The sequence below is a fragment of the Prionailurus viverrinus genome, chromosome A2, assembly GCF_022837055.1.
Source record: "Prionailurus viverrinus isolate Anna chromosome A2, UM_Priviv_1.0, whole genome shotgun sequence".
NCBI classification, from domain to species: domain Eukaryota; kingdom Metazoa; phylum Chordata; class Mammalia; order Carnivora; family Felidae; genus Prionailurus; species Prionailurus viverrinus.
In genome coordinates, this window is record NC_062562.1 from 54,673,783 (window position 1) to 54,700,230 (window position 26,448).

General features: G+C 53.3%; 1 protein-coding gene across 2 annotated transcripts in view; it reads left to right on the forward strand.

Moving 5' to 3' along the window:
- GRIP2 (glutamate receptor interacting protein 2) overlaps positions 1–26,448 on the forward strand; it is a 96,384-nt gene that overhangs the window by 46,904 nt on the left and 23,032 nt on the right. The window contains exons 2-10 of one of the 2 annotated variants that reach the window (XM_047850517.1): positions 18,582–18,662; positions 18,937–19,072; positions 19,965–20,110; positions 20,792–20,878; positions 21,390–21,465; positions 22,674–22,819; positions 23,676–23,823; positions 23,936–24,105; positions 26,188–26,313. In XM_047850517.1, coding sequence (XP_047706473.1) covers positions 18,582–18,662; positions 18,937–19,072; positions 19,965–20,110; positions 20,792–20,878; positions 21,390–21,465; positions 22,674–22,819; positions 23,676–23,823; positions 23,936–24,105; positions 26,188–26,313 — 1,116 coding nt within the window. The remainder of the gene's footprint in view (positions 1–18,581; positions 18,663–18,936; positions 19,073–19,964; positions 20,111–20,791; positions 20,879–21,389; positions 21,466–22,673; positions 22,820–23,675; positions 23,824–23,935; positions 24,106–26,187; positions 26,314–26,448) is intronic. The other variant, XM_047850518.1, reaches the window with a different exon arrangement.

The window sequence follows — 26,448 nt, forward strand, 5'->3', positions numbered from 1 at the left end:
CAGCAGCTCTCCTCATGCCCAAAGCAGAATCTTGACTCCTCGTCTACCCACCAGCCTCAGCTGCACTGGCCCCCAATGTCTCCCTTTCCCCTTCCCATCCTTCACCTCTGCCTGAACAATACCTGCCCTGAGAGGCTCCCTGACCACCCCTGCCTAGTGCTGTCCCGGCTCCCCTCAGCACCATCTCATTATGTATCTATACTTGTGTGTTTTTCTCCTTTGACCTCTGCCCCTCCCCTGAACTGGCAGCCAGAGAGGTAGGCTCTACTCATATTTTGTTCACTGCAGAAAGCTTAGGCCAAGCTTAGATTCTAGCTGGTAGTGGGTGCATGATAAATACTCTTTGAATGCGTGAGTGGCCAGAGAGACAGGGCAGGGCTGTGATCACCCTAGCTACCTCTGTGGGCCCCGTACTTGACAGTTTTCTAGGTGTTTTGTTTATTCACCGAGTTTCTCACAAGAATCCTTTGAATGGACAATCTCATCAATACTTTAGAGGAGGAACCTGAGGCTCAGGGAGGCCCTCTGCACGGTTGTGGCCTCATGTCATCTTTTCCAGGAGGGAAGCCATTGCAGGTGTCGGGAAATACAGAGGGCAAGAGGGAGCCTTAGGGAGATGCCCTACTCACAGCCAGGCCTGGGCTGGTGCCTCTTGACCCTCTCCAGTTAGGAGATTCTCAGAGACTCCCCAGGGGCAGCAGCGTGGCCCTCCCCCTCCCCCCACAGTCCTTTGTCCTTCCTGTATCTCTCTGGGCTGGGGAGAGGGCTCCTGAGTGTGCCTTTCTCAGGGGGCTTGGGGTTGGGGTGTTGGTGCAGATGGCATCAGGAGTACCTGGGTTCAGATCCCGGTTCTTCCTTCACCTTCTGTGTCAGAGCAAGGGGCTTCCCTTCTCTGGGCCCCTGCTTTTCATCGCTGAAGTGCGGGTGTTGTGGATGAAGTGAGGAAAGATGTATACAGCGTTGAAAGTCAGGCCCGGCACACAAAGTCTCTGCACCACCTGGTTCTGTGGTTCCTCTCACATCCCAGAGCCTCCCCCTTCCCTAGTCTGAGCACACGGCCTGTCGCCCGGGTCCCCTTGGCTGGCATGCCGCTGTGCCCTCCAGGGCTGGAGGAAGGCTGCGGTGAAGGGTACTGGCAACCGGCAGGTGTCTGGGGCCACAGCCTGGGAGCCGCCCACCGACGTGGCACTACCCCCCCGAAGCTCTCCCTAGCCCGCCCTGGAGTAGCTGAGGGACAGTGGGGGTGTGTGTGGAACAGTGTGGCCGGAGTGGGGACTGCAGCCAAACAGCACCTCCTAAGAGGGGGGTCACTCGTGCCTCGCCTGTGGCTGCTGGAAGGGCAGGCTGGGTCTCAGTTTCCCCAGCTGTAAAATGGGGACCCACCTCGTGGAAATGTTTACCAGCCAGGCAGCGGGCCGCGATTGTCCTGGCCTGGCCTCTGGGGTGGTTTGAGGAGAGGGGGAGGAAGAAGCAAGAGAACAGCAATAAAGGGTTTATCTGTCTTGTCTTCAAATCGCCGTCTCTGCCTCGTTCCCACCCAGACTTCATTTCCGGCTGTCCGTCGGGGAGGGTGGTGGTGTTGGCAGGCTTGGTACAGCTCCCCTGTGGTCATGGTGGACTCAGCCCCGGGGTCTGAGAGGAAAGGTGGAGGCTGGGGTCCAGGCTCCCACTCTGTGCTGGTGGGGGTCCCCAGACACGGCCCCATCTGGGTCTCGGTTTTCCGTCCCAGTTGTGGCAGTCACTGCTCCTGGGTGGGCGGGGTCCAGGGGTGCCAGGAGTCCCGAAGGGTGTCCTGCAGGGACAACCTGACACGCCAGAGAGCATCATGCCAGTGGCACCCTGTTAAGAGACACTAAGATCTGTGTCTCCCTCTCTCTCTCTGCCCCTCCCCTGTTCATGCTCTGTCTCTCTCTGTCCCAAAAATAAATAAATAAAAAAACGGAAAAAAAAAAAAAAAAAAAAAAAAAAAAGAGACACTAAGAAGGGCCCCGCAGGCCTGGCTTCGTGTAGGGAAGAGGTCATGTGTGCTGGACAGTCACAGTTTGTGCAGCCCTTCCAAGTCTCTTCACAGAAGTGACTGGCCCGGAGTCACATCATTCAAGGGTGGCAGAGCCGGAACTCGAACCTGGGTGCACCTGACCTGTGTGCTCAGCCACCTCCAAGTTCTTCCTCTCTGGTCTGTTTCACAACATTGGTATATGAGAGTCTTGGTGGGAAAGTGGACGGATAAGTGCTTTCTGACTTATTAACATGTGGTCTCCCTACCCTAGGGGGTGGGTGCTGTATGGTGAGGAAGCTGAGGTCCACAGAGGCTTGGACGCATGCCCCAGGTCACACCACAATCCATCCTCCAGTTGTCTTACAAAACCTAAGGACGTGGGGGTGTCAGGGCCTCCGCTGGCCATGGAGGGTCTGCCCACCGGCTCAGTGGCCCTGCCACCTCCCCTAGGTTGTCCAGTCTTCCTGTCTGCCCATTCACAGTGCTGGAAACATGACTGGGAGCTGCTGCCGGCCCGGATCCCTAGCAGGCCTGGCTTCTAGCCACCTTACACACCCAGCAATCTGTCCCCTTTTCCCTCTGCTTCCCTGAAGTTTGGCAGCGCTCATTGGATGAGAGGGGTCGTCTTTGGATCAGGACCGACAGCAGCTTCGCCTGCTCTCAGCTCCCAGAAGGGACCCTTGCTGCTCACTGCCAGGCCCCCCTCCCTTGTCCCTCAGGTGGTGCCGCAGGTCTGAGGTCCTTACAGAGCCTTCTCACTCCCTTGCTCTATAACCATCCTTGGCCCCCGTTGCCTACAGGATGAAAGCCAGACTCCTAACAGAGCACTTCTCAAACTTCTATGTGTCCCCTGGGGAGCTTGTTCAAATGCAGATTCTGATTCAGTGGGCCAGGGTGGGGCCTGAGAGTCTGCATGGCTGAGGAGCTCCCCTGGGAGGCCTTAGTAGACCCTTCACAGCCTGGCTCCACGTGCACTTCCTGTCTGGTCCCCTCATTTCTCACCCAGGATTGCATTCCCCGACACACACCTGCAATGGATTTTCCCTTCTTGGGCACATTCCCTCTCATCTTTCAAAGTCAGACTCAAAACGCTTCCTTGGTGGAACCCCAACAGAGCCAACTGCTCCTCATCTGCACTTCCGGAACCCTTTACTAGCCCCTGAAATCCTGAGAGGCACACAGCAGTGACTTTCATTCTTTTTTTAAAAAAATTTAAAGTTTATTTACTTATTTTAAGAGAGAGCGCAAGTCGGGGGCACAGAGAGGGAGAGAGAAAAGCAAGGCTTTTCTCGAACTCAAGCAGGGCTCGATCTCATGAAACCGTGAGATCATGACCTGAGCCAAAACCAAGAGTCCGAGGACTCTTAGGTGTGAACCTGGCTCCACCCTCATAGCTGGGAGATCTAGGGCAGGTGACTTAACCTTTGTGCCAGATATTTATTTAAACCCTGCCTTGTTCTAAAATGGACCAGCACTTGCTTCCAAACCCACTCTTGGATAAAATCAAGAGGAAAATGTGCTCAGTGGGATGGCAGGGACAGAGGGCAGAGGGAAGACACTGTTTCCCACCTGTCTCCTGGTGTCTCGGTCCCCAGCGCCTGGCACAGCGGGCATTCAGAAAAACACCGCACGGAAGCTCTCTCATAACCCACGGCATGACCTTTCCAGGAGCTTCTCATCCACAAAAGTAAATACCAAAGGAGCAGGAAGAGAGATCGCCAATCTTCATCGCTCATTTAAATGCATCTGTGTGGCGAGCAAATATTTCCTTACAAGAGGGGACGGATGTAGCTCTAAAGGCTTGTACACCATGCAGCTGGCCCCTCAGGGAGCTGTAAATAAGGGGTGAGGGGAAGAGGGTGAGAGTGTTAAGGGCGGTTCACAGGCTGAGAAGGGCCACGTTCCTGCCTGGTATGGAGCTGGGACTACCCCAAGGTGGCCCTTAGCGTCCTGCTCATGGTCATTGAGAGCTTTGTCCTGACTATTGCTGGGTACCATGGACCAACCCGAGAGCCTGCACCCCCCCCTTCCCTGCCTGGCTTGATTCTCCCAGCAAATTCCTCCCAATTCAGACCCCCCTCTCTGACCCAGTGCTCACTACCCCTTTAATGGCTGAGACCTTGGCCTCACTTCTGGCCCAGTGAGCTTGACCTGGAACCTGGACCCTGCCCCCTGGGGTACATGTGGAGTCACCCTAAGAAGAAGGCAGCCTTGGGAAGTGGGCAACGGGAAGGAACCTAGAAGAAGCCCCCAGTCCCCAACCACGGTACTGTACGTTTTCATTTACTGCAGGACACAGAACAAACTGGAGCCCCATTTGTTTCCGTGTATCCAGGAAACTCTCCATGGGAGCTGGGACCTCATCTGTGTTGCTCTCTTCTGCATTCAGCAGGAGTTAGGCATACAGGCTATTGACACCCTGTGTCCCTATCACCCACCTTTCTTCCCAGCACCTGTGTGGGGTCTGGCCCTCAGTAGGTGCCCGCATACACTGGTGGGATGGAGCGCAGAAGCAGCTGGGAGGAGGGGCCTTGTGTGTCCATCAGGGTTGGCAGAGTCAGTCCTGAGCTAGCGTGGAGGAATGTAGGAGTGTGCAGGGCTGAGGCCCAGCCGGGGCTGGAATTCTGACCAGCTGCTCCTGCCCATCAAGCCCAAGGCAGGCGGATCCTTTGCCCATCTTACTCTGTCTTCCCCAAAGGCTGGGGGAGTGCTCTATGGGGCAGGCTGCTGGGCTCATCCTCCCCGGGCCCTCCCTTACAGAAAAGGAAACTGAGGCCTGGAGGAGGTAGTTGGAATGTCAGTGGAAGAGCCCCAGGGGGCTCTGAGCTCAGAGATTTCTAACGCTGAGTCCTGCAAATGCTCTTTGGCATATGGCTGCACTTTATCTGGCTTATGTCCTGGGATTCTGTGCGAGATTCTGTTGGAATCTGCTACTTAAAAAAAAAAAAAAGTTTGGAAGGCACTGTTCCTCTTTTCTAGATGGAAAAACTGAGGCCTGGGGAGAACAGTCACTTACCAAAGTCCTAGAGCAAGTTAGGAACAGAACTGGCTCCAGGGGTCCATCTGCTTGGGGACCCAGCGGGAGGACCCAGACATGCCATCTTCAGAGATCCCCACCCAGACTCAGACCGTGGGCCCCGGGGGGTGTAGAACCACATCCAGGAGCCAGTCATACAGTGGCCGTGTCCCCTTTAAGCAGAGAGCCGCCCGCTGCAGTGGGTGGACTCGGTGCCCAGCCAGTGGGAGCCGTGAGCTTCCCTCCCACAGCCCCTCCCCGGGGAGGGTGAGGGAGGGCTGAGCAGCGTGGCTCCCGAGGGAGTTGGTGGGCAGCCGAGGAGACAATAGCAGACATGCTGTGTGGGCTCAGCCGGGAGACCCCTGGAGAGGCGGGTGAGTAATGGGAACCTGTAGGCAGAGTGATGGGACTGAACCCTCCAGAACTGCTGCCCAGAGAAGAGACAAGGATGGCCCCTCCCTGGAGACCCAGAGCCCCGAGAGAGTGCAGGGCTGGGACACCCGGCCCCCGGTGGGCCCATGAGAGGGCTGCTGTCCTGCAGCCAGGGACTGAGTCCCCCAGGCTGTCCCCTGTCCCGCACAGCAAGGGCAGCAGGCAGATCTGGAGTTCCAGAGGGCAGCCCTCAGCCCCTCAGAGGTGCCTCAGGGAGGTGCATCCCCTCTCTGCATGGGCATCAGCTGGGGGGAGTGAGCTCCCGGCCCAGAGATGTGAGAGCAGAGGCTGAGCTCAGGGTGGTGTGGAGGGAGCTCCTACAGTAGGCGGGAGGCTGCACTCCTGGCAGGAGGCAGAAGCCCCGGCCCGGCCCGGGGTCTGGCTGGGGAGCCCCGGGGTCCTGGGAATGCAGTGGGGCAGGTATCACACAGCTTCCACATTCCTAAGTGGGCCCAGGATGGGCGCTGTGGCAGGGGCTCTGGAGCAGACATGGTTGCTCCATCTGTCCGTCTGGCCGCCTGTCTTTCCAGCCTTCTCCTGCTGGGCTACCTTCCTAACCCTGCTCCTGCCCTACCCCTGACCCCAGCCCGAGCTTATCAAGAGCCGGGAACCGGTCATCCTTCACTCAGTGCTCTGGGACTACCCCTGTCAATCCCTTCCCACACTCAACATACTCTTAATGGTACCTCTTTGAAACAGTTCCGAGGGTAAGGGCTGTGGTCCTAGTGGACCAATGGAAACAGGCTCAGAGAGGGGTGGTGGCCCACCCAAGTCCCCACAGCTACAGTACAGTGTCCAAGCAGGACTAGCCCCAGATGACTTTTATGGCACAGCTACCTCCATCTTGCTTCCGAGGGCCCGGTGAACTTAGGCTCCCACCCCGCCCCCCCATGGCAAGGGGCAGGGACAGGGTCACCCCCCGGCCCCCAGATAATAACATGAATAATGTAGTTAATAGCTGTTGAGATGTTACTCTGTGCCAGGCTCTGTTCTAAGCTCTTTCTGTGCATTTTCTCATTTAATTTGCACAATACTGTGAGTTTGGTACTGTTTTTCTCTCCATTTTCCAGCTGGGGAAACTGAGGCATGGAGGTGTTAAGTGACTTGTCCAAGGCTACACAGCCAGAAGTAGCAAAGCTGGGATGTTCCCCATGTGGTCTGCCCCGGCTTCCTCCCGGTGACTACACTGTAAATGGAGGCATTGCTCCCCTGGCCTGGGTATATCTGTCCTCTTGACCTAAGGCCCAGGTGAGTGGGGTGACCTTGTCCTCCGGTGGTCAGAGCCACAAGTGCAACAGCGCCCTGGAGACCTCCCCTGGAGCACTGCCAGGGAGGTTGTCTTCCCTCACCTCATGGGCCTCATGGGCCTGTGGCCTCCACCTAGGCTCAGGTCTCAGCATTGCCTGCCTGGACCTTTGCCCCAGTCTCTTTCTTGGCCTTCCAGCCTCCACCCCACTTTCCCATCCTGCCCTAGGAGGGAACTTCCTAAAACTCAAATCTGATCACAGCTCCTTATCTTGGCATTCAAGGCTTATCTTGGCATCTCCCTGGCTTTTTCTCTTTCTGTTGACTTATTGGGCCCCCATCCTCACCACAGCAGCCCCCACCCTAGACTCCTTCCCAGGCCACAGAGCCTCTTGAGTACACCTGCCACATTTGATGTTCAGCACTAAGGCTTTTTTTTTTTTTTTTTTTTTTTTTTTTTTTTTTTTTAGAAAAGTCCAAAGGTGGAGCTTAGGTACAGTGGGATCCAGGTGCTCAGTTTACATCATTAGGACTCTGGGTCTCTGCTTTGGTTTAGGCAATCTTCATTTCCAGGCAGACTCTTTCCTTTCCTTGAGGTGCCCAGAGGGCCCCATAACCTTTGAGCTTAAGGTCAACCAGGTCAGTCGTCTCTAAGGAAAGAGAACCTGTTTCCAATAGTTCCAGCAAACATCCCAGGGCCAGCTCTTGTTGGCCCAGCTTGGATCACATGCTCACCCTTGAATAATCACTAGGCCTCTGATTGGCTGGCCAGGCCTGGTCGAGTGGCCTCCCCAGGAGCAGGGGAGACAAGGATAGCCAACAGGTGGCCACTCCATACACCCTGCACATTTTGCAGGGAAGGCTGGGCTATAAGAAGTAAGGCCACTTGCAGAGCTCCTCAGTGAGAGCCTGGCTTGGGGTTGGGGTCTGTGGAATGCACTACCCAGTGCCCTTTCTCTGTCCCCGATGGACTCCTGCCTGCACATGCCCTGGGAGCCTCGTTCACCACCCACTAACCCTAAGCCCTTGCAGAAAGAGATGTGACCAGGGTTGGGTGCACTGGAGGCCTGAATGCGGATTTTGGCAGGAAGCCCCACCCCCAGCCCTCCCAGTGTTCACTCCCCTCTGACTCCTGGCCACAAAGTGGTCTTTGTTCCCAGGGCCTGCTGGGCCTCAGTGAGTATCGCTTGGGCCTGGGAAGGCTCAGGCAGGGTATGCATGTGTGTTGTAGAGATTGGGAAGGGTAGTCCTTCTGCTGTGGCCTGGGCTGCCCACTCCTCTGAGGGGCTCTCACCATCACTGCCTGGATCCTCTGTCAGGCCTCACCTTCTACTGCATGGCAGGGGCTATGGCCATGGGGCAACCCCAGGCCCTCCACCACAGAGGCCACAGTATGGATCCAGGGAGGCCTGGATTGGCATCCTCGCTCTGCCTCTTCCAATTCTATGACTTTAAAAATCTCATGCCACCTCTTTGACCCCCCTTCTCCTACTCTGTAAGTGGGAATTGAATTCCAGATTATTTACTGAACACTTACCGTATGCCATGCTTTCCTTCCAGGACACAGCAACCAAAACACCAGCCCTCTGGAGCTGACATCCTAGTGGGCAGAGGAAGATAGTAAATGAGATCACTAAGTTTTTACAAAAGTGAGATCTGTTAGATGGTGTTGAGTGCATGAAGAAAGATACAGAGTAATGGAGGTGTGGGAGGTGGTGGTGGGGTGCAGGGTAAGTTCAAACAGGATGATTGGGGAAGATCTTCCTGAGAGGATGACATTTCCACAAGTTGCTGAAGGAGGTGAGGGAGGGAGTTTTGTAGATGTCTGGGGAAGTGCATTCTGGGCAGAGGGAACAGTCGGTGCAAAGGCCGTGGGGTGGGCACAAGTCTGGTGTGTGGAACAGCGAGAAGAGCCGGGACCTGGAGTGGAGGGAGCTGGCGGAGGGACGCGTATCATCTGGCAAAGTCAGGGAGGCCGAGGGACTGTCACTTGTGGCAGGAACTTTTGCTTTTACTCTTCACGGAGTGAAATGAGTTTTTACTGCTCTAGGCAGCCACCGCCAGGAAATAAAATGGTTTCATTGGTGACTCCCCAAGACTGTCATAGGGTAGGAGGAGGTAGGAGGCTGGAGGGGGCCCATGACTAGGAGCTTAGGAGCTGTGTAACCCTGGGTAAGTCCCTTAACCTCTCTGTGCCTCGTTTTCCTCATCTAGAACATGAGGATGATAATGGCACCCACCACATAGGATTATCGTGAGGATAAAGCGGTACTAATTTTTAAAAGTTTATTTGTTTAGTTATTTTGAGAGAGAGAGAGAGAGCAAGCAGGGGAGGGGCAGAGAGAGAGAGGGAGAGAATCCCAAGCAGCACAGAGTCCCATGCGGGGCTCGAACTCACAAACTGTGAGATCATAATCTGAGTCGAAAACCAAGAGTAGGATGCTTAACTGACTGAGCCCCACCCAGGCGCCCCTAAAGTGGTAATAATTTTAAAGTTCATAGAACATGGCTTGCGTTCAAATCTTGACCCTGCTTCTTACCATTGGAAGTCAGATAACCTCTCTGTGCCTCGGTTTCCCCCTCTGTAAATCGGGAATAATGATCATACCATCTCAGAGGGTAGTGAGGATTAAATGAGATGATGCTTATAACGTGCATAGCACAACACCCAGCACTTCATCAAAAGGAGTTGTTACCATTATTAATCTATGAAAACTTTTCTAACGAGGTCAGTAACGGGGACAGGGAGAGAACTCCCGTGTTTCATGGCTTGTGTGTACCCTATAATGTTAATTAGATTGCTCATACCAACCCATGAGGCGGGCCCTCGCCCCCCACTGTGCAGAGTAGAAGCCTGAGGCTCAGAGAGGAGAAGTGGCTGGTCCTAGATCCCTAGCCAGTGGGCAGCAAGGTTTAGAATCAGACTCTGAAGTTGGCCTAACTCCAAAGTCCGTCCTTCCTTTTTCCATCGGACCAGCCATGCCTGCAGAGGTGGGAACAGCGGAGCTGGGGCCGGTAGATCCCGGGTGGCCTGTGGGAGCAGTGAGCGGCTGCTGCCCCAGGGTCAGCAACGGGCCCCTGAGTACTGTACTTGAATGCAGTCAACGTGGGGCCCAGAGGAAAGCGGGGCCCCCCTTCTCATCAGTGCGGGGCTGGGCTGGCCCCGTTGGTGGCTGGCTGTCACGCAGTCATTTCTGTTCCCCCCAGATTGAGCCTCGGAACATGTGTTTTCTCAGTGGACCCCCTCAGAGGCCGAATGCTCCCTCCTGGAGACCCACAGAACCAAGCTCAGTAGGCCGAGTCTGCCGCCCCGCCCTCCCGCGCCCCTTTCTTGCTTAGGCGGGATCCTGGCACAGGCAGCCTGGCTAGGGGCAGACTTCCTTTGCCCTTTGTCAGAGCTCAATAGCTCCCTGGGGCCCCAGAGAGATGGGGATAATGAAGGCGAGTTAGCAAAGCTTTCAAGAGAAATAAAATAAAAAAGAAGCCCACCCACCCGCCCCTGGCTGCAGCGTGGGGCCTGGGACCAGGTGTATACCCTGCACTGGGCACTGCGTGTCCTCGCTCCCTTCTGCTCCCTGACGGGGCCAGCCCGCATCTGCCGGGACAGGCTGGCTTCGCTGCGGAAATGCATTTCCCTCTGAAGCGAGTTCTTACAGGACGAATTGACTGAAGGCAAAAGCTCATAATTGCCCATTGCTGGAAGGAGGAGACAGGAAAAAAGAAACACGCAGATAAAAATATCTCTGTTTTTATGCACGTTTCCAGCTGAAAATTGGTGGGAAAGATGTTTTTGAAAAGCCTTCATCTCTAGGCATATAATTACCAAGTCCCAGAACAAAAAAAAAAAAAAAAAAAGACAGAGCGGGAGAGAGTGAGCACGTTGTGCTAGGGAGGAGGACAAGGGTCTGAACCCCCATAGAATTTTCTATAAATAATTCCCTCAAATTCTCAAGACTGGCTTGGCTAGAGCCAGCAGTGGGGGGATACACCCCCATTTTATGGATGGAGAAATAGAGACTCAAGTCACGCAGCCAACTGAAAATTCTGGCCTTGCCTTGATTCTTGGTTTGAAGGCTGCCTCGGTTTCCCCCCACCCTGGATGCTCATGAAAGTGGGGCACTGTTGGTGAACAGGCATCAGCAAATGTTGTCGCATTTTTCATGGGTGCCTTCCTGAATATGGTACGGGGTCTTGGCTATCCAGGAGCCTCTTACCCAGCAACTGGCTGTCTTGAGTGGCCTCAGTCTCCAAGAGAGGTCATCAAGGCCACACACAAAAATGCACACGCCTTTTCTAGAGAAGAGTCTCTCAAGTCCCAGTTTATTGCCCACTGACTCTTTGCACACAGTCGTATGAATTTCAGTTCGCAGCACACCTGCCAGCCGGGAAAAGAGATGGCTCACAGCCTGAGCCCAAAGCCAGCAAAAGAATTGTAGAAGGGAGGGAATTGGGGTCACTCAGGGTTGAGACAGGTGGTCCTGACACCTCTTTCCCAAGGGGGTCATTGTGGGCCGATGTGGCCCCGTATGGTTCAGTGGAGCAAAATCTGAATATTGGGGTGTGCAAAGGGAGGAGAGGCCACGTGGAAGGCACACGTGGAGACACCCCAGGACATGGGTTTTCTCTTTCAGAGCCAACATCCTGCAGCCTCTGCTTCGGAACCCAGCAGATCCCACCGTTCCTCACTCTAGGTTTCTAGGTACTTTGTTTTTGATATCAGGGCCCAGAACACCACCTTAAACCCACTGTTGTCTCATACTCCATTCTTGGGGATCCTGCTGCACTGAATTTGGTGAACTTGACCCTCTGCTTTCCCCGTCCTTTCCTTAAGAGATAATCTCTCCCCTCCCCGCAACCGCCTCCCTGGAATCAAACCTGGAGCCGGCAAGCTTATCTCTGGTCCTCCCAGGACAGCCCAGGAGAGAGGGATTTTCCAGTGACAAGAATCTCATTTGCAGGAGATAAGGCCAATTTTAATTCTGGAATTGCCCACAATGAAATACCAGAGATGTTCGCTGTCACAGAGTTGATAGAAACCAGTCTTTTTCATTTTATTAGCTCAGAAACATCTTGTTGAATCTAAATGAAGTGCAAATTAGGGAACCGTTACAGGAGGCATTATACTTAATGGTGTGTTGCCTCAATTGGTGGTGGCTTGTATGAACAAGGGCCTGGGGGATGAGGTGGGGGCAGCTAGTAAGGAAAGCTGCTGGGGGCCCAACTGCGGGGGCCCTGGAAATGGTTTGGGGCTCACCTGCTATCTGATTTGTATTTGCCACCTTCTGGCAAGCAAAGGGAGCCTAGCCTTGGTCTGGAAAAGCAGAGCGATGGGGGAGCTGGGTAGTTTCTCAGTGGCTAGAGCTACAGGTGGTGAAGGGGCTCACCTTCCTGAGGTTCTGACTATGCTGTGACCCCAACCTCCTGCTGAACCTGACCCAGCCCCAGCTTGAGCCCCACTCTGACTCTAGAGCAGTGATTTTCAGGGGGAGGGTGTTGGGTGGGGGCACTATTGCCCCCTTAGGGGACATCTGGCAATGTCTGGAGTCATTTTTGTTGTCGTGAGTAGGGGTGGGGTGCTACTGGCATCTAGTGGTTAGAGGGCAGGGATGCTGCTAAACATGGTACAGAGCCCCCCACCATGTGGAATTATCTAGCAAAAAAAAACGTCAATAGTGCAGAGGTTGAGAAACCTGCTGTAGTTTGACTGATTCTTTTATTTTTAATGTTTATTTGTTTTTGAGAGAGAGAGGGAGACAGAACGTGAGTCGGGGAGGGGCAGAGAGAGAGGGAGACACAGAATCCCAAGTGGGCTCCGGGCTCCAAGCTGTCAGCACAGAGCCCGACGCGGGGCTCAAACTCACGAACCGTGAGATCATGACCTGAGCCGAAGTCAGACGCCCAGCTGACTGAGCCACCCAGGCTCCCCCAGTTTGACTGATTCTAGCTGAGCCCTGACCTTGGCCTAGCCTGACTCCACCCCCTGCTGAACCCTAATCTGAAAAGGACCTGGCTGGGATGGGATTTGTGGCTTCTGCCCCTTGCAGGGGCTAATTCCTCATCAACTCTGCTTCCACGTGCCTCCGCAGAGGAGTGAGAAGGGAAGATGGGTGCTGGGAGTTAGGTCTTGCCATGGCCAGAGGCTTGGGGAGAGGAGTGGCCTTCCCACAGCTGGTGAATAGCTGAGCCGGAGCCTGCACTCAGGATGGGTTGAACCCTGAGCACATCCCCTTAACACTGGGCCAGGCTGGAGCTGCCTGAATGAGGGCAGCAGGAGGGCTCTTCTTCATAGGTGGGTGGGGATGTGTGCAGGCTCACATGAGGCCTTGGAGACCCATGGGACATGTCTGGTGCTGGGAGGGGTGGCTCCCGAGTCAGCACAGGAGAGCCTGCCAGCCTGATGGTTTGCCAGTTGTCTTTGCCCATCTCAGTCTGGTGCTGAGGAAGGACCTGGAGAAGGAGTGTGAAAAAAATAACCTGGTTAAGGGGGCCGGGAATGTGGGGTGACAGGGGCAAAGGGGCCTGGGGTCAGGTCCTGGCTCTTGGCAGAAGCTTCCTTGGCCAAGAACTTTGCCCCTCTGAGTCTCAGGTTTTCTCATCTGTCAAGTGGAAGTGATGGTAACATCTCCCTCCTCCCAGGGTTACTGTTAGAAGTAAATGAGATATAGGGGATGGTGTGGATGGTTGGTGCATGATGTGTGAGCCCCCCTTCCCCCCTGCTGCCAGGGCATAGAGGAGAATCCAGAGTATGCACAGTGTCTAAGACAAACAAGTGCTGCGGAGAGGCAAGGGCTCAGGCATTATCACAGAGCAGGTAACCTGAAACCTTCCAGCTTCAAACTCTTTTGAGATGCACAGATAAACTCATAGGAAATGAAGAGGGTGCATTGGAGAGGAGATAAGGGCGGCCTTCATAACCACTTCTGTCAGTTTTGCACTGGAAGTCTGGCCAGTGCAAAAAGGCAGGTAAAAGAAATAAAAAGTATGACATTTAGAAAGAAAAAAAACCTGTCATTTTTCACAGACGACAGAAAAGCCCAGAGAACCTACAGATAAACTATTAGAATTAATACGGGAGTTTTAAAGGTCAGTATACAAAATCGACTCTGTTATTATATATCAGCAACAAATGATTAGAAAATTAAATTTGAACAACAATCCAATTTACAATAGCATTAAGACACTTCAAATATCTATGAATATATTTAATGAAAGATGTACATGGTCTTTGCCCGTGGAAGTATACAATATTCTTGGCAGAGATTAAAGAAGACAAAAATAAATGAAAGAGTAGACCATGCTCATTGATTGGAAGACCTGATATTGTAAAGATGTCAACTGTCCACAAATTGGTCTGTAAATTTAGTACATTTCTAATCAAAAAATGAAGAGAAAGCTGAAAACCAGAAGGATGCATGTAGGCTGATAAGCTTCCTTACTGGGGGGGCAGCAGGAATGAAGGTGTTTGCTGGTCTGGCAACCAAAGGCTTAGGTTTTAATAGCTTAAGGATACAGGAGATGATGTCCCTATATCTTCCCTAGTTGGAGCTCACACCCCAGCATAAAGCCAGGACCTTTAAAAAGACATACCCTCAGCGAAAGTGGGGACTTGGAAAATACCCACCCATCTACCAAAGAGAGAGAATGTCTGTCTCGGCTAGGTCTTGAGATTTGGGTTTCCGAGATGTGCCCCTGGTATCTGTTGAAGGTTGTAATTCACACTACTCCCCTGGTTCCAGAACCCCTGAGCCAATATTTCTATAAATAATGCCTTGGCAGGCACTGAGGGAAAGGAATTGCAAATTCTCTCTGGACCCTGGAGGGACCTGCCTTCAACCAGGCTGAATAAGATTCCCACAGGTGAAGCCCTACTAGACATGAACTCACAATCCAACAATTACCAAACATACAAGGAAGTAGTTCACCACGAGGGAGAGTCATCAGACATCCCAGACAGCAGAAACACCTCTCAAGAGTCTGAGATAATAGAAAATTGAGTAATAGATGAACATTGCAAAGATTTAAAATTATTAGAGACCTGTAAGGTGCACTAGATAAGGAAAGAACAATATATGACAAGGATATAAGCAAAAGAACCAAACACAACTTTCCAAAACCAAAATTGTACTCATTGAAATTAGAAACTTACTGAAGTTGGGAAAATTTGAATATGGAGTGGATTTTAATTAGTAATTTAATAATGAAGGAATTAAAAAAAATATTTATTTATTTTGGGGCACCTGGGTGGCTCAGTCGGTTGAGCGTCTGACTTCAGCTCAGGTCATTATCTCACGGTTCGTGAGTTTGAGCCCCGCGTCAGGCTCTGTGCTGACAGCTCGGAGCCTGGAGCCTCCTTCAGATTCTGTGTCTCCCTCTCTCTCTGCTCCTCCCTGGCTCACACGCTGTCTCTCTCTCAAAAAGAAATAAAGAGGGGCGCCTGGGTGGCGCAGTCGGTTAAGCGTCCGACTTCAGCCAGGTCACGATCTCGCGGTCCATGAGTTCGAGCCCCGCGTCAGGCTCTGGGCTGATGGCTCGGAGCCTGGAGCCTGTTTCCGATTCTGTGTCTCCCTCTCTCTCTGCCCCTCCCCGTTCATGCTCTGTCTCTCTCTGTCCCAAAAATAAATAAACGTTGAAAAAAAAAATTAAAAAAAAAAAAGAAATAAAGATTAAAAAAAAAATTTTTTTAATTAATTTATTTTGGGCAGAGCACAAGTGAGGGAGGGGTAGAGAGAGGGAGACAGAGAATCCGAAGCAGACTCTGTGCTGACAGGCTGACAGCAGTGAGCCTGATGTGGGGCTTGAACTCACGAACCGCAAGATCAGGACCTGAGCTGAAGTCAGACACTCAACCAACTGAGCCACCCAGACGCCCCAGAAATCATTTTAATTTTGTAAGGTGTGATAGTGATATTTTTGCTATTTAAGAAATGTGTTCCCACTTTTTTAATGCATACTGAAATATTTAGAGTGTAATTTCATCATATCTGGGGTTTGTTTTAAAGTATCTCAACATAAAAATACATGGGATAAATATGACAAAGTGTTAATAATTGTTAAAAGTAGATGTTGGGTAAAGATGATTCATTATACCAGTGGTTCTCAAACTTCAGTGTGACACAGAGTTGCCTTTGCAAAACACAAAATTATTATATCTACACAGAGGAATCTGGAATATATAAAGATTTGATAACAAGAAAACAAACAACCCAATTTAAAAATGAGCAAAAGGTTTGGATAGATATTGCACCAATGAAGATATATATGGGTGGCAAATGAGGAAAAGCGTACCACATCATAGTCATTAGGCAAGTGTGCGTTAAACCACAATAAGAAGGGCACCTGGCTGGCTCAGGCAGGGAGAGCATGTGACTCTTGATCTCAGGATTGTAAGTTTGAGCCCTCACTGGGTGTGCAGTTTACTTAAAAATAAAGTCTTTAAAAAAAACACAGTAAGAAGCCTCTACATATCTGTTAGAACGACTAAAATTAAAACAACAACAACAACAAAACAAAAAAAACCAATCCTACCTGACATTGCCAAATACTGGTGAGAATGTGAAGCAACCAGACCCCTCCTACATTACTGGTGGACCCACAAATAGTGCAGCCACCCTGAAAAGCAGGTTGGCAGTTTCACACAAAGTTAACCTCATCCTTACCATGTGACCCAGAATCCCATCCCTGGGTATTTACCCAAATGGAACAGAAAGTTATGTTCAAACAAAAATCTGTATGCAAATATTTATTATGCCCCCTGTGAAATTGCACCAAACTGGGAAGAGTGGAAACGTATTTCGGTAGGTGAATGGCTAAGCAAACAGATGCATCCCTGCAGTGGAACATCTGTCAGTAATAAAGAGGAACAAACTGGGGCTCCTGGGTGGCTCAGTTGGTTAAGCATTCGACTTCGGCTTGGGTCATGATCTCACGGTTCATGAGTTTGAGCTCCTCATTGGGCTCTGTGCTGACAGCTTAGAGCCCGGAGCCTGCTTTGAATTCTGTCTCCTTCTCCCTCTGCCCCTTCCCTGCTTGCTCTCTCTCTCTCTCTCTCTCTCAAAAATAAACATAAAAAAACTTTTTTAAATAAAAAAAGAGGAACAAACCACTGATCCATGCAAAACAGGAGTGAATCCCAAATGATTATGCTAAATAAAAGAAAGTAGACTTAACAGCCCACATACTTACTACATGATTCTATTTATATGGCATTCTAGGGAAGCCAAGAGTATATATAGAGAAAACATCAGTGGTAGTTGGGGGCTGAGGGTTGGGCAGGGACTGGTTGGTTACAAAGGGGGAAGCAAGGGAAAATTTTGGGGGTGATGGAATTATTCTAAATCTTGGTTGTGGTGGTCAGGACACATTTCCCAAAACCCAGAGAAGAGCACATGACAAAGAACTTTAATGTCTATAAAATTTAAAATATAGATGAAAATGTAAGTTAGGGTAATCTACTAAAACACGTACACATGCAGATTGCTAAACCCCCATCCTCAAAGTTTCTAATGTCCTACGTCCTAGGTGGGACCCGAGAATCTGTTGTTTCTGACCAGCTCCCAGGGGTTGCTGGTGCTGCCGGTCTAGGAGCCATGCTTTGAGAACCTCCGCATTGTACTATTCTATTTTCGTTATGTTTGAAATCTGTGAAAACTTCTTAAAGTGAGCGTTTTCTAGAATTAAAGCTAAAGGAGACAGACTTCTCGGAGAGTGTTTTCTAGAATTGAAGCTAAAGGAGAGAGACTTCCGGGAGAGTGTTTTCTAGAATTGAAGCTAAAGGGGACAGACTTCTCAGAGAGTGTTTTCTAGAATTAAAGCTAAGGGAGACAGACTTCTCGGAGAGTGTTTTCTAGAATTGAAGCTAAAGGAGAGAGACTTCCGGGAGAGTGTTTTCTAGAATTGAAGCTAAAGGAGAGAGACTTCCGGGAGAGTGTTTTCTAGAATTGAAGCTAAAGGGGACAGACTTCTCAGAGAGTGTTTTCTAGAATTGAAGCTAAAGGAGAGAGACTTCCGGGAGAGTGTTTTCTAGAATTGAAGCTAAAGGAGAGAGACTTCTGGGAGAGTGTTTTCTAGAATTGAAGCTAAAGGGGACAGACTTCTCAGAGAGTGTTTTCTAGAATTGAAGCTAAAGGAGAGAGACTTCCGGGAGAGTGTTTTCTAGAATTGAAGCTAAAGGAGAGAGACTTCCGGGAGAGTGTTTTCTAGAATTGAAGCTAAAGGGGACAGACTTCTCAGAGAGCGTTTTCTAGAATTAAAGCTAAAGGAGACAGACTTCTCGGAGAGTGTTTTCTAGAATTGAAGCTAAAGGAGACTTCTCGCGGGCTGCCAGAACATCTGAGAATGTGAACTGTAAACGATCAAGTGCAGTCCTCGTGAATGAGCGCTGAGTGGGTCCATTCGACTGAGTTTGCTCACGGTCAGCCCCGTCTCACCTGTGCCGTGGTGCCTGCATGGGAGAGAGTTGCCAGTTCTGGCAGTTGTGCAGGCACAGCCCCCGGGTGGTGGGGCCCCAAGACCTGTGCTCTAATCCAGATGGCGTGACTCCCCAGCTGTGTGACTATGGGCCTGAGTTGTCCCGCTTGGGGCCTCCGCTTCTCTATCTATACAGTGGAATGACACTCAACCACAGGATGGCTGTGAAGCCCCAGTATGTGGTGGTGTTCAGAAGAAGGTTATTCCACTCAAGGGCAGAGATGGAGCCTCCTTTGGGAGGAGAAGCCAGGAGGACCGCCCCCCCGCCCCGCCACCGCCCAGCAGATTCAGTCGGAGCCGGTGGCAGGAGGGAACCCCTTTTACAGGTCACATCCATGAAGCAGAAGAGTCCCAAGGCAGAAAGGTTTCACCTGCACGGAAATGAAAGTGGAACTCAGGGCCTTTTCTCTTTCTTGCCTGCAGATGATGGACCTTACTCCAAAGGGGGCAAGGATGCAGGAGGGACCGATGTGGCCCTGGCATGCCGCAGACAGAGCATTCCAGGTGATGAGCCTCTTCCCCTTCCCCTTTCTCTGTCCTGGAGGCACAGGTGGCTCAGAGCGGGGGGGTCAGACGGCAGTGGCTCTGCCGATAACTCACTCTGTGACCTTAGACCGGTCACTTAACTTCTCTGATCCTCTTTGTGTAAAAAGGAGATGATCTTACCCAGCATTTTGCAGCCAGGTGCTCTGTTTACCAAGTGTGGGTCTCATTTGTATTGGAGCTGGGGGCCTGGAATTGTGCCATACTGCCCACTCACCCCCCCATCTGTTGACAGAGGAGTTCCGCGGGGTCACCATGGTGGAGCTGACCAAGAAGGAAGGCAGCACGCTGGGCCTAACCATCTCAGGTGGCACCGACAAGGACGGGAAGCCCAGGGTCTCCAACCTGAGACCGGGGGGGCTCGCAGCCAGGTGAGGATTGGGCTCCGTGGGGCAGGAGGAGGCAGGCAGGGGCCAGCGGAAAAGGTACCAGGGCTGTCAGTAAAGCCATCAGTCAGTTGTTTCCAGGAGCGCCCCAGTGCTCCTTGGAGGGAGGCCTCCGGTCGGTGGTGGCTGTAATTCTAGGCCCCAGCTTCTTCTTTTCCCCTTTACTCAAGGGGCTGGCTCGACCACAGCATCCCACTCTTGCCAGGCCCTCCAAGCTTTTGCACATGCAGTTAACTTGCCAGAAGGTCTGTTCCCCACTGGCAGCCTCCTATTCATCCATCCACACTGCCTCTGGGAGGCCCCCCGTACCCCAGGCTCAGGCGGCTCCTCTGCTCTGCTCGCATGGCCCTACGTGCCAGTTCTGCACACATCACTCTGGATTTTCCTGTCGTCTGGCCTATGCGGGTCCCTTGGATCAGGAGTTCCATGAGACTTGGGGGTTAGCTTCTCTGTTGCCACCTCTCTGGGCCTCACACAGGGCAGGCATCGGTAGCGTCCAGTTGAATAGAACAGAAGATTAGTGGTTAGAAGCCAGGGTGAGCTCTAGGAAACAGCAAATAAGGAGATGATCCAGCCACTCTGTGGGCTCCTCTGAGGCTGGTCGGAGCCTTAACTATGAGGGCAACACCCCAGCAGGAGGAAAAGCAGGCAGGCCGGCATCGGGGGAAATGCCAGGCCTGGGTGTCAGACAGGTGTAGGTTAGAATCTGCACTCTCTTACTGACCCGCTGTGTGACCCTGGACGATGTCTGACCTCTCTGAGCCACTGCTTCCCCATCTGTGACATGGGGATTCGGAGATCATAAGGATTCAACCGAAGAGTGGGTGTGAATGCTGGCACCTTCACCATGCATGTGCTCTGGCCTCCTTGCTCCCAGGAGTGACCTGTTGAACGTGGGCGACTATATTCGGTCAGTGAACGGGATCCACCTGACCAGGCTCCGCCATGATGAGATCATCACCCTGCTCAAGAATGTGGGCGAGCGCGTGGTGCTGGAGGTGGAGTATGAGCTGCCCCCGCCCGGTGGGTGCCCTTGGACGGGGAACTTTCTCCACTGCCTTAGTCATGGGTAGACACAGCTGCCTCCCTGCCAGCACCTGGGTGGTGGGGACCAGCTGGGTGGGTGGGACCTGAAGACCGGCCTATGTCACACCTAGGGACTTCGGCTGCAACTGCAGTGTGGTGTCACCAGGAGGTGGCAGGGCCCTGTTTATAACCCGTTGTCATTTTTTACATGTAGCGTCCAGATTTCTTCCTCATGGCGGGGGGGGGGGGGGGGAGGATGGTTTGGGGAATGGGGACTGAAACAGTTATTACCAGCCCTACTGGTGTCTTCACCCCGCCAGCTTGCACAGAGTACAGTGGGCAAGGGTTTAGCCTAGCTCTGAATTTTCAAAGCTGGTCTAAAGTCTTAAGATTTGAATGACTGGAATTCAACCCTGGCCTGAGCCCATAGCCATGGACTCACGTCTGAGTTCTGTCGTGGTCTCTGCGTGAGCCTGGGCAGGCCTCTCTCTAAGTGGGTGTTAAGGTGAAGGGTCCCTTGAAGTCTTGCTTGTCCTACCTGTAAACTGGGGTGGGGGGAAGTTTACCCTCCCTGTAATCTCTGTCTGGTCACCCAATTCTCCCAGAATGAGCTTTGGGGATGTCTGTGGCTTGGTGATGTGACTGAGGTACTCAAAGGAGCCCTCTATTTCTCCCCAGCCCCTGAGAACAGCCCAGGGATCATCACAAAGACAGTGGACGTCTCCCTGTACAAGGAGGGCAATAGCTTTGGCTTTGTCCTCAGAGGTCAGTGTAAGAGTCATACTTGGGGCCAGTAGGTGGGAAGGAGGCTACTGCTAATTCCATGTGTGAACACATGTTTTGCTTTAATGAGGTTGTAGGGATAGGTATATGGATAGATAGGATCGCTTCTTGCTTCTGACTCTAAAGAACCCAGGGCCATTAAGTCAAATGTTAAATGGAAACATTTGCCAAGCAATGAAGGGTGCATGATTGCTGGGAGTGAGATTGAGAACAAAGTTTGGAGCTGCCTAGCAACCAGGGCAAAAAGGGAAGTAGGATGAGATCATAGGAAGGGAAGCAAGCCATTTAAGAAAGGATTTCGGTCACGTTCCCTACTTTTTGTTCCAGCTCTGGGGATTTACGGTTGGTATCTTACAAGAGGGCCCGTGAATAGAAGGGACAGGTCCTAAAACAGATTTAGTTAAGGGAGCCTGTTTAGGGGCTGAGTCGGGGCCTCTAGGCATCAGGGAAAGAGTGGGTAGATGACTGATTCCTCTTGTTGAGTTCTGTCCAGGGGGTGCCCATGAAGACGTACATAAGACCCGCCCGCTCGTCCTGACCTGTGTCCGGCCTGGCGGCCCTGCAGACAGGTGAGCCTGAACCAGAAGAAACCTTACAGCCTTTCCCTGCCCTGACTGCCCCCAGCTCCTCTGTGAAGAAGGCAGACCAGAAACCACTGTTCTCTAGATGAGCAAACTGAGGCTCAAAGAGAGGACACACCTTGTTCAGAGTCACTTGGACTTGTTGGTGGAGCAGGACTCAATGCCAAACGGGAGAGACCCCAAGATCTTTCCTCCCCAATAACCTACTGTCTCAGGGGTGGGGAGGGAAGCAAGCCTTGGTGTTATGTTGTTCTTCCCTTCCCTGGCTTTCGTTTTCCCCATCTGTGGATTGGGGCGGATACTACAGCCCCTAGGAGTTGCTGTGAGAGATTCGGGGGCCCTGTTAGCAGTGCCGCTATGGCCTCTATAACGCAGCCTCTGGAGTCCTGGCTGTGCCACCCTGCCTGGCTCTGCCTGGGCATAGCTCAGAAGGACCAGGCAGGCAGGGCCAGGAGACGAGAATGTGGGAGACGAACGTGTCCGGTTCCCAGCACCTGACCCCTGACCTCCCCAGTGGGAGAGTCTTGGCCATTTTAAGAGAAGCCTGGAACGGCCTTGTCAGAAATCTAAACCCATTCTTGGGACAGAGGCTGTGATGAGCTATTCATAGAACCTCCCAGAATAGCTTTGGCCATCTGTTGGGGCAAGCACTCCAGGGTGGAGATTTGACCCAAACCGAGGTGAACCCCCACTCAGGCCCCTCTCCCGGGGCCCCTGCTGAATTTGTTCCCAGGTGCATTTGTCACCAGGCCAGAGGAGCCTGAGTGGGGGCAGTGAGAGTGGACCTCATGACGGGCAGCATGAAGCCTCCAGACCGCCCCGCCCCTGATGCTGTGTGGCCCTGACTGGGCTGGTGTCCTTTCTGGGCACTGGCATTCTCTTGTATCCCTGGGCATCCCCACTCAGATGTTCTAGGGTTGAGCTGGGGCTATGAATTTATTAAGCACCGAGAAAGGGGGGAGCTGTCAGAGCTGGTCGCTGGTCCCAGCTATCCTTACCTGCCCGCTTCATTTATTCAGCCGCTTACCCATGGACTCCCTCCTACGTTCCCTCACTCATCATTCCGTCCCTTTCTCCTTCACCCACTGCCTGCCCCTCTCTGTCCCCCATGCCCCAGCCTTTCCCAGCACCCTCTCGGGAGGGCTGTGCACAGTGCTCATTGAGGCCGGGCTGGCTGACCAGGCCCTTCCCTGCAGGGAAGGTTCCTTGAAGGTGGGCGACAGGCTGCTCAGCGTTGATGGGATCCCGCTGCACGGGGCCAGCCACGCCACTGCCATGGCCACGCTGCAACAGTGCAGCCACGAGGCGCTCTTCCAGGTGGAGTATGATGTGGCCATCCCAGGTGAGTTGGGGGTCTGAGGACTAGGGTTGGGGCAGAAAGAGGCCCAGGGCTTGGGGCAAGGGGTAGCAGACCCAAATCCTCACCACTGCAAAGGCTCTGTGACCTTGGACCAGCACCTAGCCTCTCTGAGCCTCTCTGGGCAATAAAGATTATGTGTCAGGCATTGTTTGAGGCACTGGAGATCCAAGTGAGAGCAATACAGATGAGGCCTCTGTTCTCAGGGAGCTCACCTTCTGGTGGGGAGAGGTGGACAGTAAACAGAATAAATCAAATATGGAAGGCGTCAGATAGCAATAAGTGGCATTCTAAAAATAAAGAAAACATCAGGGAGAGGTGGGAAAGGCTAGGGGAGAGAAAGGTGATGGTGGCTGGACCAGGCTGGTTGCCTGGGAAGCATAGATAGGTTGCATTCAGGAAATATGATAAAAGTCGATTTGGTCTGATTTGCTGATGTTTGGACACAGTGGCGGGGGTTGGGCAGGGGCGTCGAGAGCACAAGGAGCTAGGTTTTGTGTTTAAACCACTGGGTGGGTTAATGGGGGTGCCGTTTTCTGAGATGGGAAAAGGTTGTAGACAAATGGCAGGCTCTCCATAAGTGGGAGCACCTTAGTGTTGTCTAGCAGAGCCGTGGGGTCAGAGCCCCTCAGAGCTGAGTTCCTGACCCTCCTCTGCTGCTGAGTGTTTGTGTGAACTTGGACAAGGCCTTTACCTCCATACGTCTCAGTTTACCCGTCTGTAAAATGGGTACAGTAATCCCTCCCCGGCAGTGGGGGTTAAATTGAGATAGCCGACTGAGGCTGGGGAGGCAAGCGTTCAATATTTGCATTTCGAACTCTTGTCTCCTTCCACGTGCCAGACACAGTGGCCAATGCTTCGGGGCCCTTGATAGTGGAGATAACCAAGACGCCTGGGTCCGCCCTGGGGATCTCGCTCACCACCGGCTCCCACCGGAACAAGTCAGTCATCACTATCGACCGCATCAAGCCGGCCAGTGTGGTGGACAGGTGAGGCACACTGGGTGCTGCCCCCGTAGTGGCCAGGGATGGACGGGGGAGAGGCCACCTTGAGCTCTCTCTGGCCAGACCAGCCTCCCCTTTCATTCTCCCGCCCGGCCAGGAGTGGGGCCCTACATGCTGGAGACCACATCCTGTCCATCGATGGCACCAGCACAGCACACTGCTCGCTTCTGGAGGCCACCAAGCTCCTGGCCAACGTGTCAGAGAAAGTGCGACTAGAGATCCTGCCAGCACCCCAAAGTCGGCGGCCCCTGAAACCGTCAGAGGCAGGTGGGTCCCCTTGGAGGGTCTCAGCCCCCAAACCTGAGGGCAGATGGGGAGGATTGCACAGGGTCCCAGAGGCCTAGGACTGTAGCCCTGGGCAGGCTAAAATTTACCGGAACAAATGTCCACTCCCATGGGGAAGCTCAGACTGTCAAGTGCAGCAGCCGAGGCTGGGCCGGTGGGGCAGAGAAACAACCTGAATGTTTGAGTGTTGACAGTCTGCTGGGGTGGGTGTCCCAAGGCTGTTTCTGTCACTCTTTGTATTAATAGAAATACAATGGCTAGACCAAGGTTGGGGACAGTCCTTCTGTGCTCTGTGCTACTCAGAGCTTAGATCTGGGGCTCAGCTTACCGTCCTCAGCAGGACCAGAGGGGGCAGCCAGTCAGTCAGGAGGACCGAGAGCCCTGCCTTTTGAGGAGTTGGGGGCTCCCAGACCAGAGCAGAGAGCTGGGTGCGAGGCAGTCCAAGAGCAGAGGAAGCAGGTGGTCTAAGAGACCAGAGGGCAGAGCTGAACTTGGGGCAGGGAAGTGCCTCTAGCATTCCAGACCTTGGGCTTTGGGTTCAAATGCCAGCGCTGCCCCAGCTGAACAGCCTCTGCATCTCTCAGCCTCCGTCGCCTCGTCCGTAAATGGGAGTGAGGACCCCACATGCACAGGCTTGGGAGAAGTTAACCGAGGTAGAGGATAGAGCACAGCCCAGGGGTGTGAATCCCAGCCTGGCACACCCGATTGATCATCTGGGAGAGAAAGAAACCCCTCAAATAAAATGCGGGAGGCAGGTGTTGGGGAGGGTCCATCTGTGTGGTCTCTGCCAGGGTCTGAAAAGGCCCCATCAAGCCACAGCCAGGGCCTGACACGGAAGGCTTTGGGGCTTGAGCTGGAGTCACATATGGAGCACCTGCTGTGGGCTGGGGCTTCCCATGGGTCACCTCCTTTCATCTAGGGACGAGTCTTGTGAGGTCAGTATTGCTGTTATTCCACTTTCCAGAGGAGGTTGAGGCAGCTGAGGCTCAGAGAGGCACCCCTGAAGTGCCTCATGAGGGCACACGGCTGCCAACAGCCCTCCTGGCCCTTGTGGGCCTCCGCTAGGTGCCAGGCACTGCTCTAAGCACGTCCTATGTGGTAGCTCGTTCACATCCTCCCCGTTATCCTGGGAGGCAGCCACTATCTTAGCCCCATTATACAGATAATGGCAGTGAGGCACAGAGGGGCCAAGTGGCCTGTCTCAAGGACCTGGCAGCTGGCTCCTGAGTTGGCTTGTGTGCCGTGCCCTCCCTGTGTGGGATGGAGGTGCTGCACAGGGGGTGGAGTCACTGGGCTGAGATAGCTGGGTTCTCACTCATCCGTCCATGGACACGTTGCACCAGGCTGGCCCCCCTGAAAGCCCCACAGCAGAAGGAAGAGCCAAGGCGGGACCTGGGGCAGTCTGGGAGGAGGCGTTGCATGGCAGCCGGTTTAGAAGATCTGGTGGGGCAGGTGGGGGAGGCAGGATCGCTGGAGTCCCGTGGGAAGCAGATGGAGGAGAGTGCAAAGACTTCATCTGGGGGTAAAGCCTGCGGAAGTTTGGAGGGCAGGGGGCGGGAAGCCAGAGCAGCTTCAGACTGCAGTGCAGGGGTGAGCAGACCTCGGCCAACTCCTCGGCCCTGGAGCATAGGTTGCCTCGAGAGCCCAGCATGGGGCAGAAACAGCCAGACCCTAGTGCCCCCATGTGCTCAGCCCCTGGCCAGGGCTGCCCAGGCCACAGCACCGCAGTAGATCCTAAAGGCGCAGGGGCCCAGTGAGGTCTGCCAGCCGCGCTGCCCAAAGCTGATGGGCCAGTTCTCAGGCTGGGCCTGCTTTCCCTCCCATCCTTGCTGCCGCCTGGCTGAGAGCTGAGCACAGTGCCTGGCACGTAGTGGGGGGGTTCAGGACACATGAGCGGCATCCGAATGAATGCCTGGCTTGGCTCTGGGGAAACTCGGGCTGTCTGGTCCTGCTCTTCTCGCTTCATCCTGCAGATGGGAGCCTGCCCTCCAGGGGGGCGTGGTGAGTCCAGACTCGCTCAGTCCCTAACACCTGCACCTCTGTCTCCTCTTCCTTGGGTCACAGTGAAGGTGCAGAGGAGCGAACAGCCACATCGCTGGGACCCCTGCGTGCTCTCCTGCCACAGCCCGCGGCCCGGCCACTGCAGGACGCCCACCTGGGCCACACCTGCCGGCCAGGACCAGAGCCGATGTAATGTGCCCATCTCACCATGGCTTGTGCATGTTTCATAGGGGAGGAAACCAAGACGCAGAGAAGTTAGGGGGTCTGCCCGGTATTACCCAGCACATTAGTGGCGACATGAGCCTGGCAGCTGGGTTTCACCAG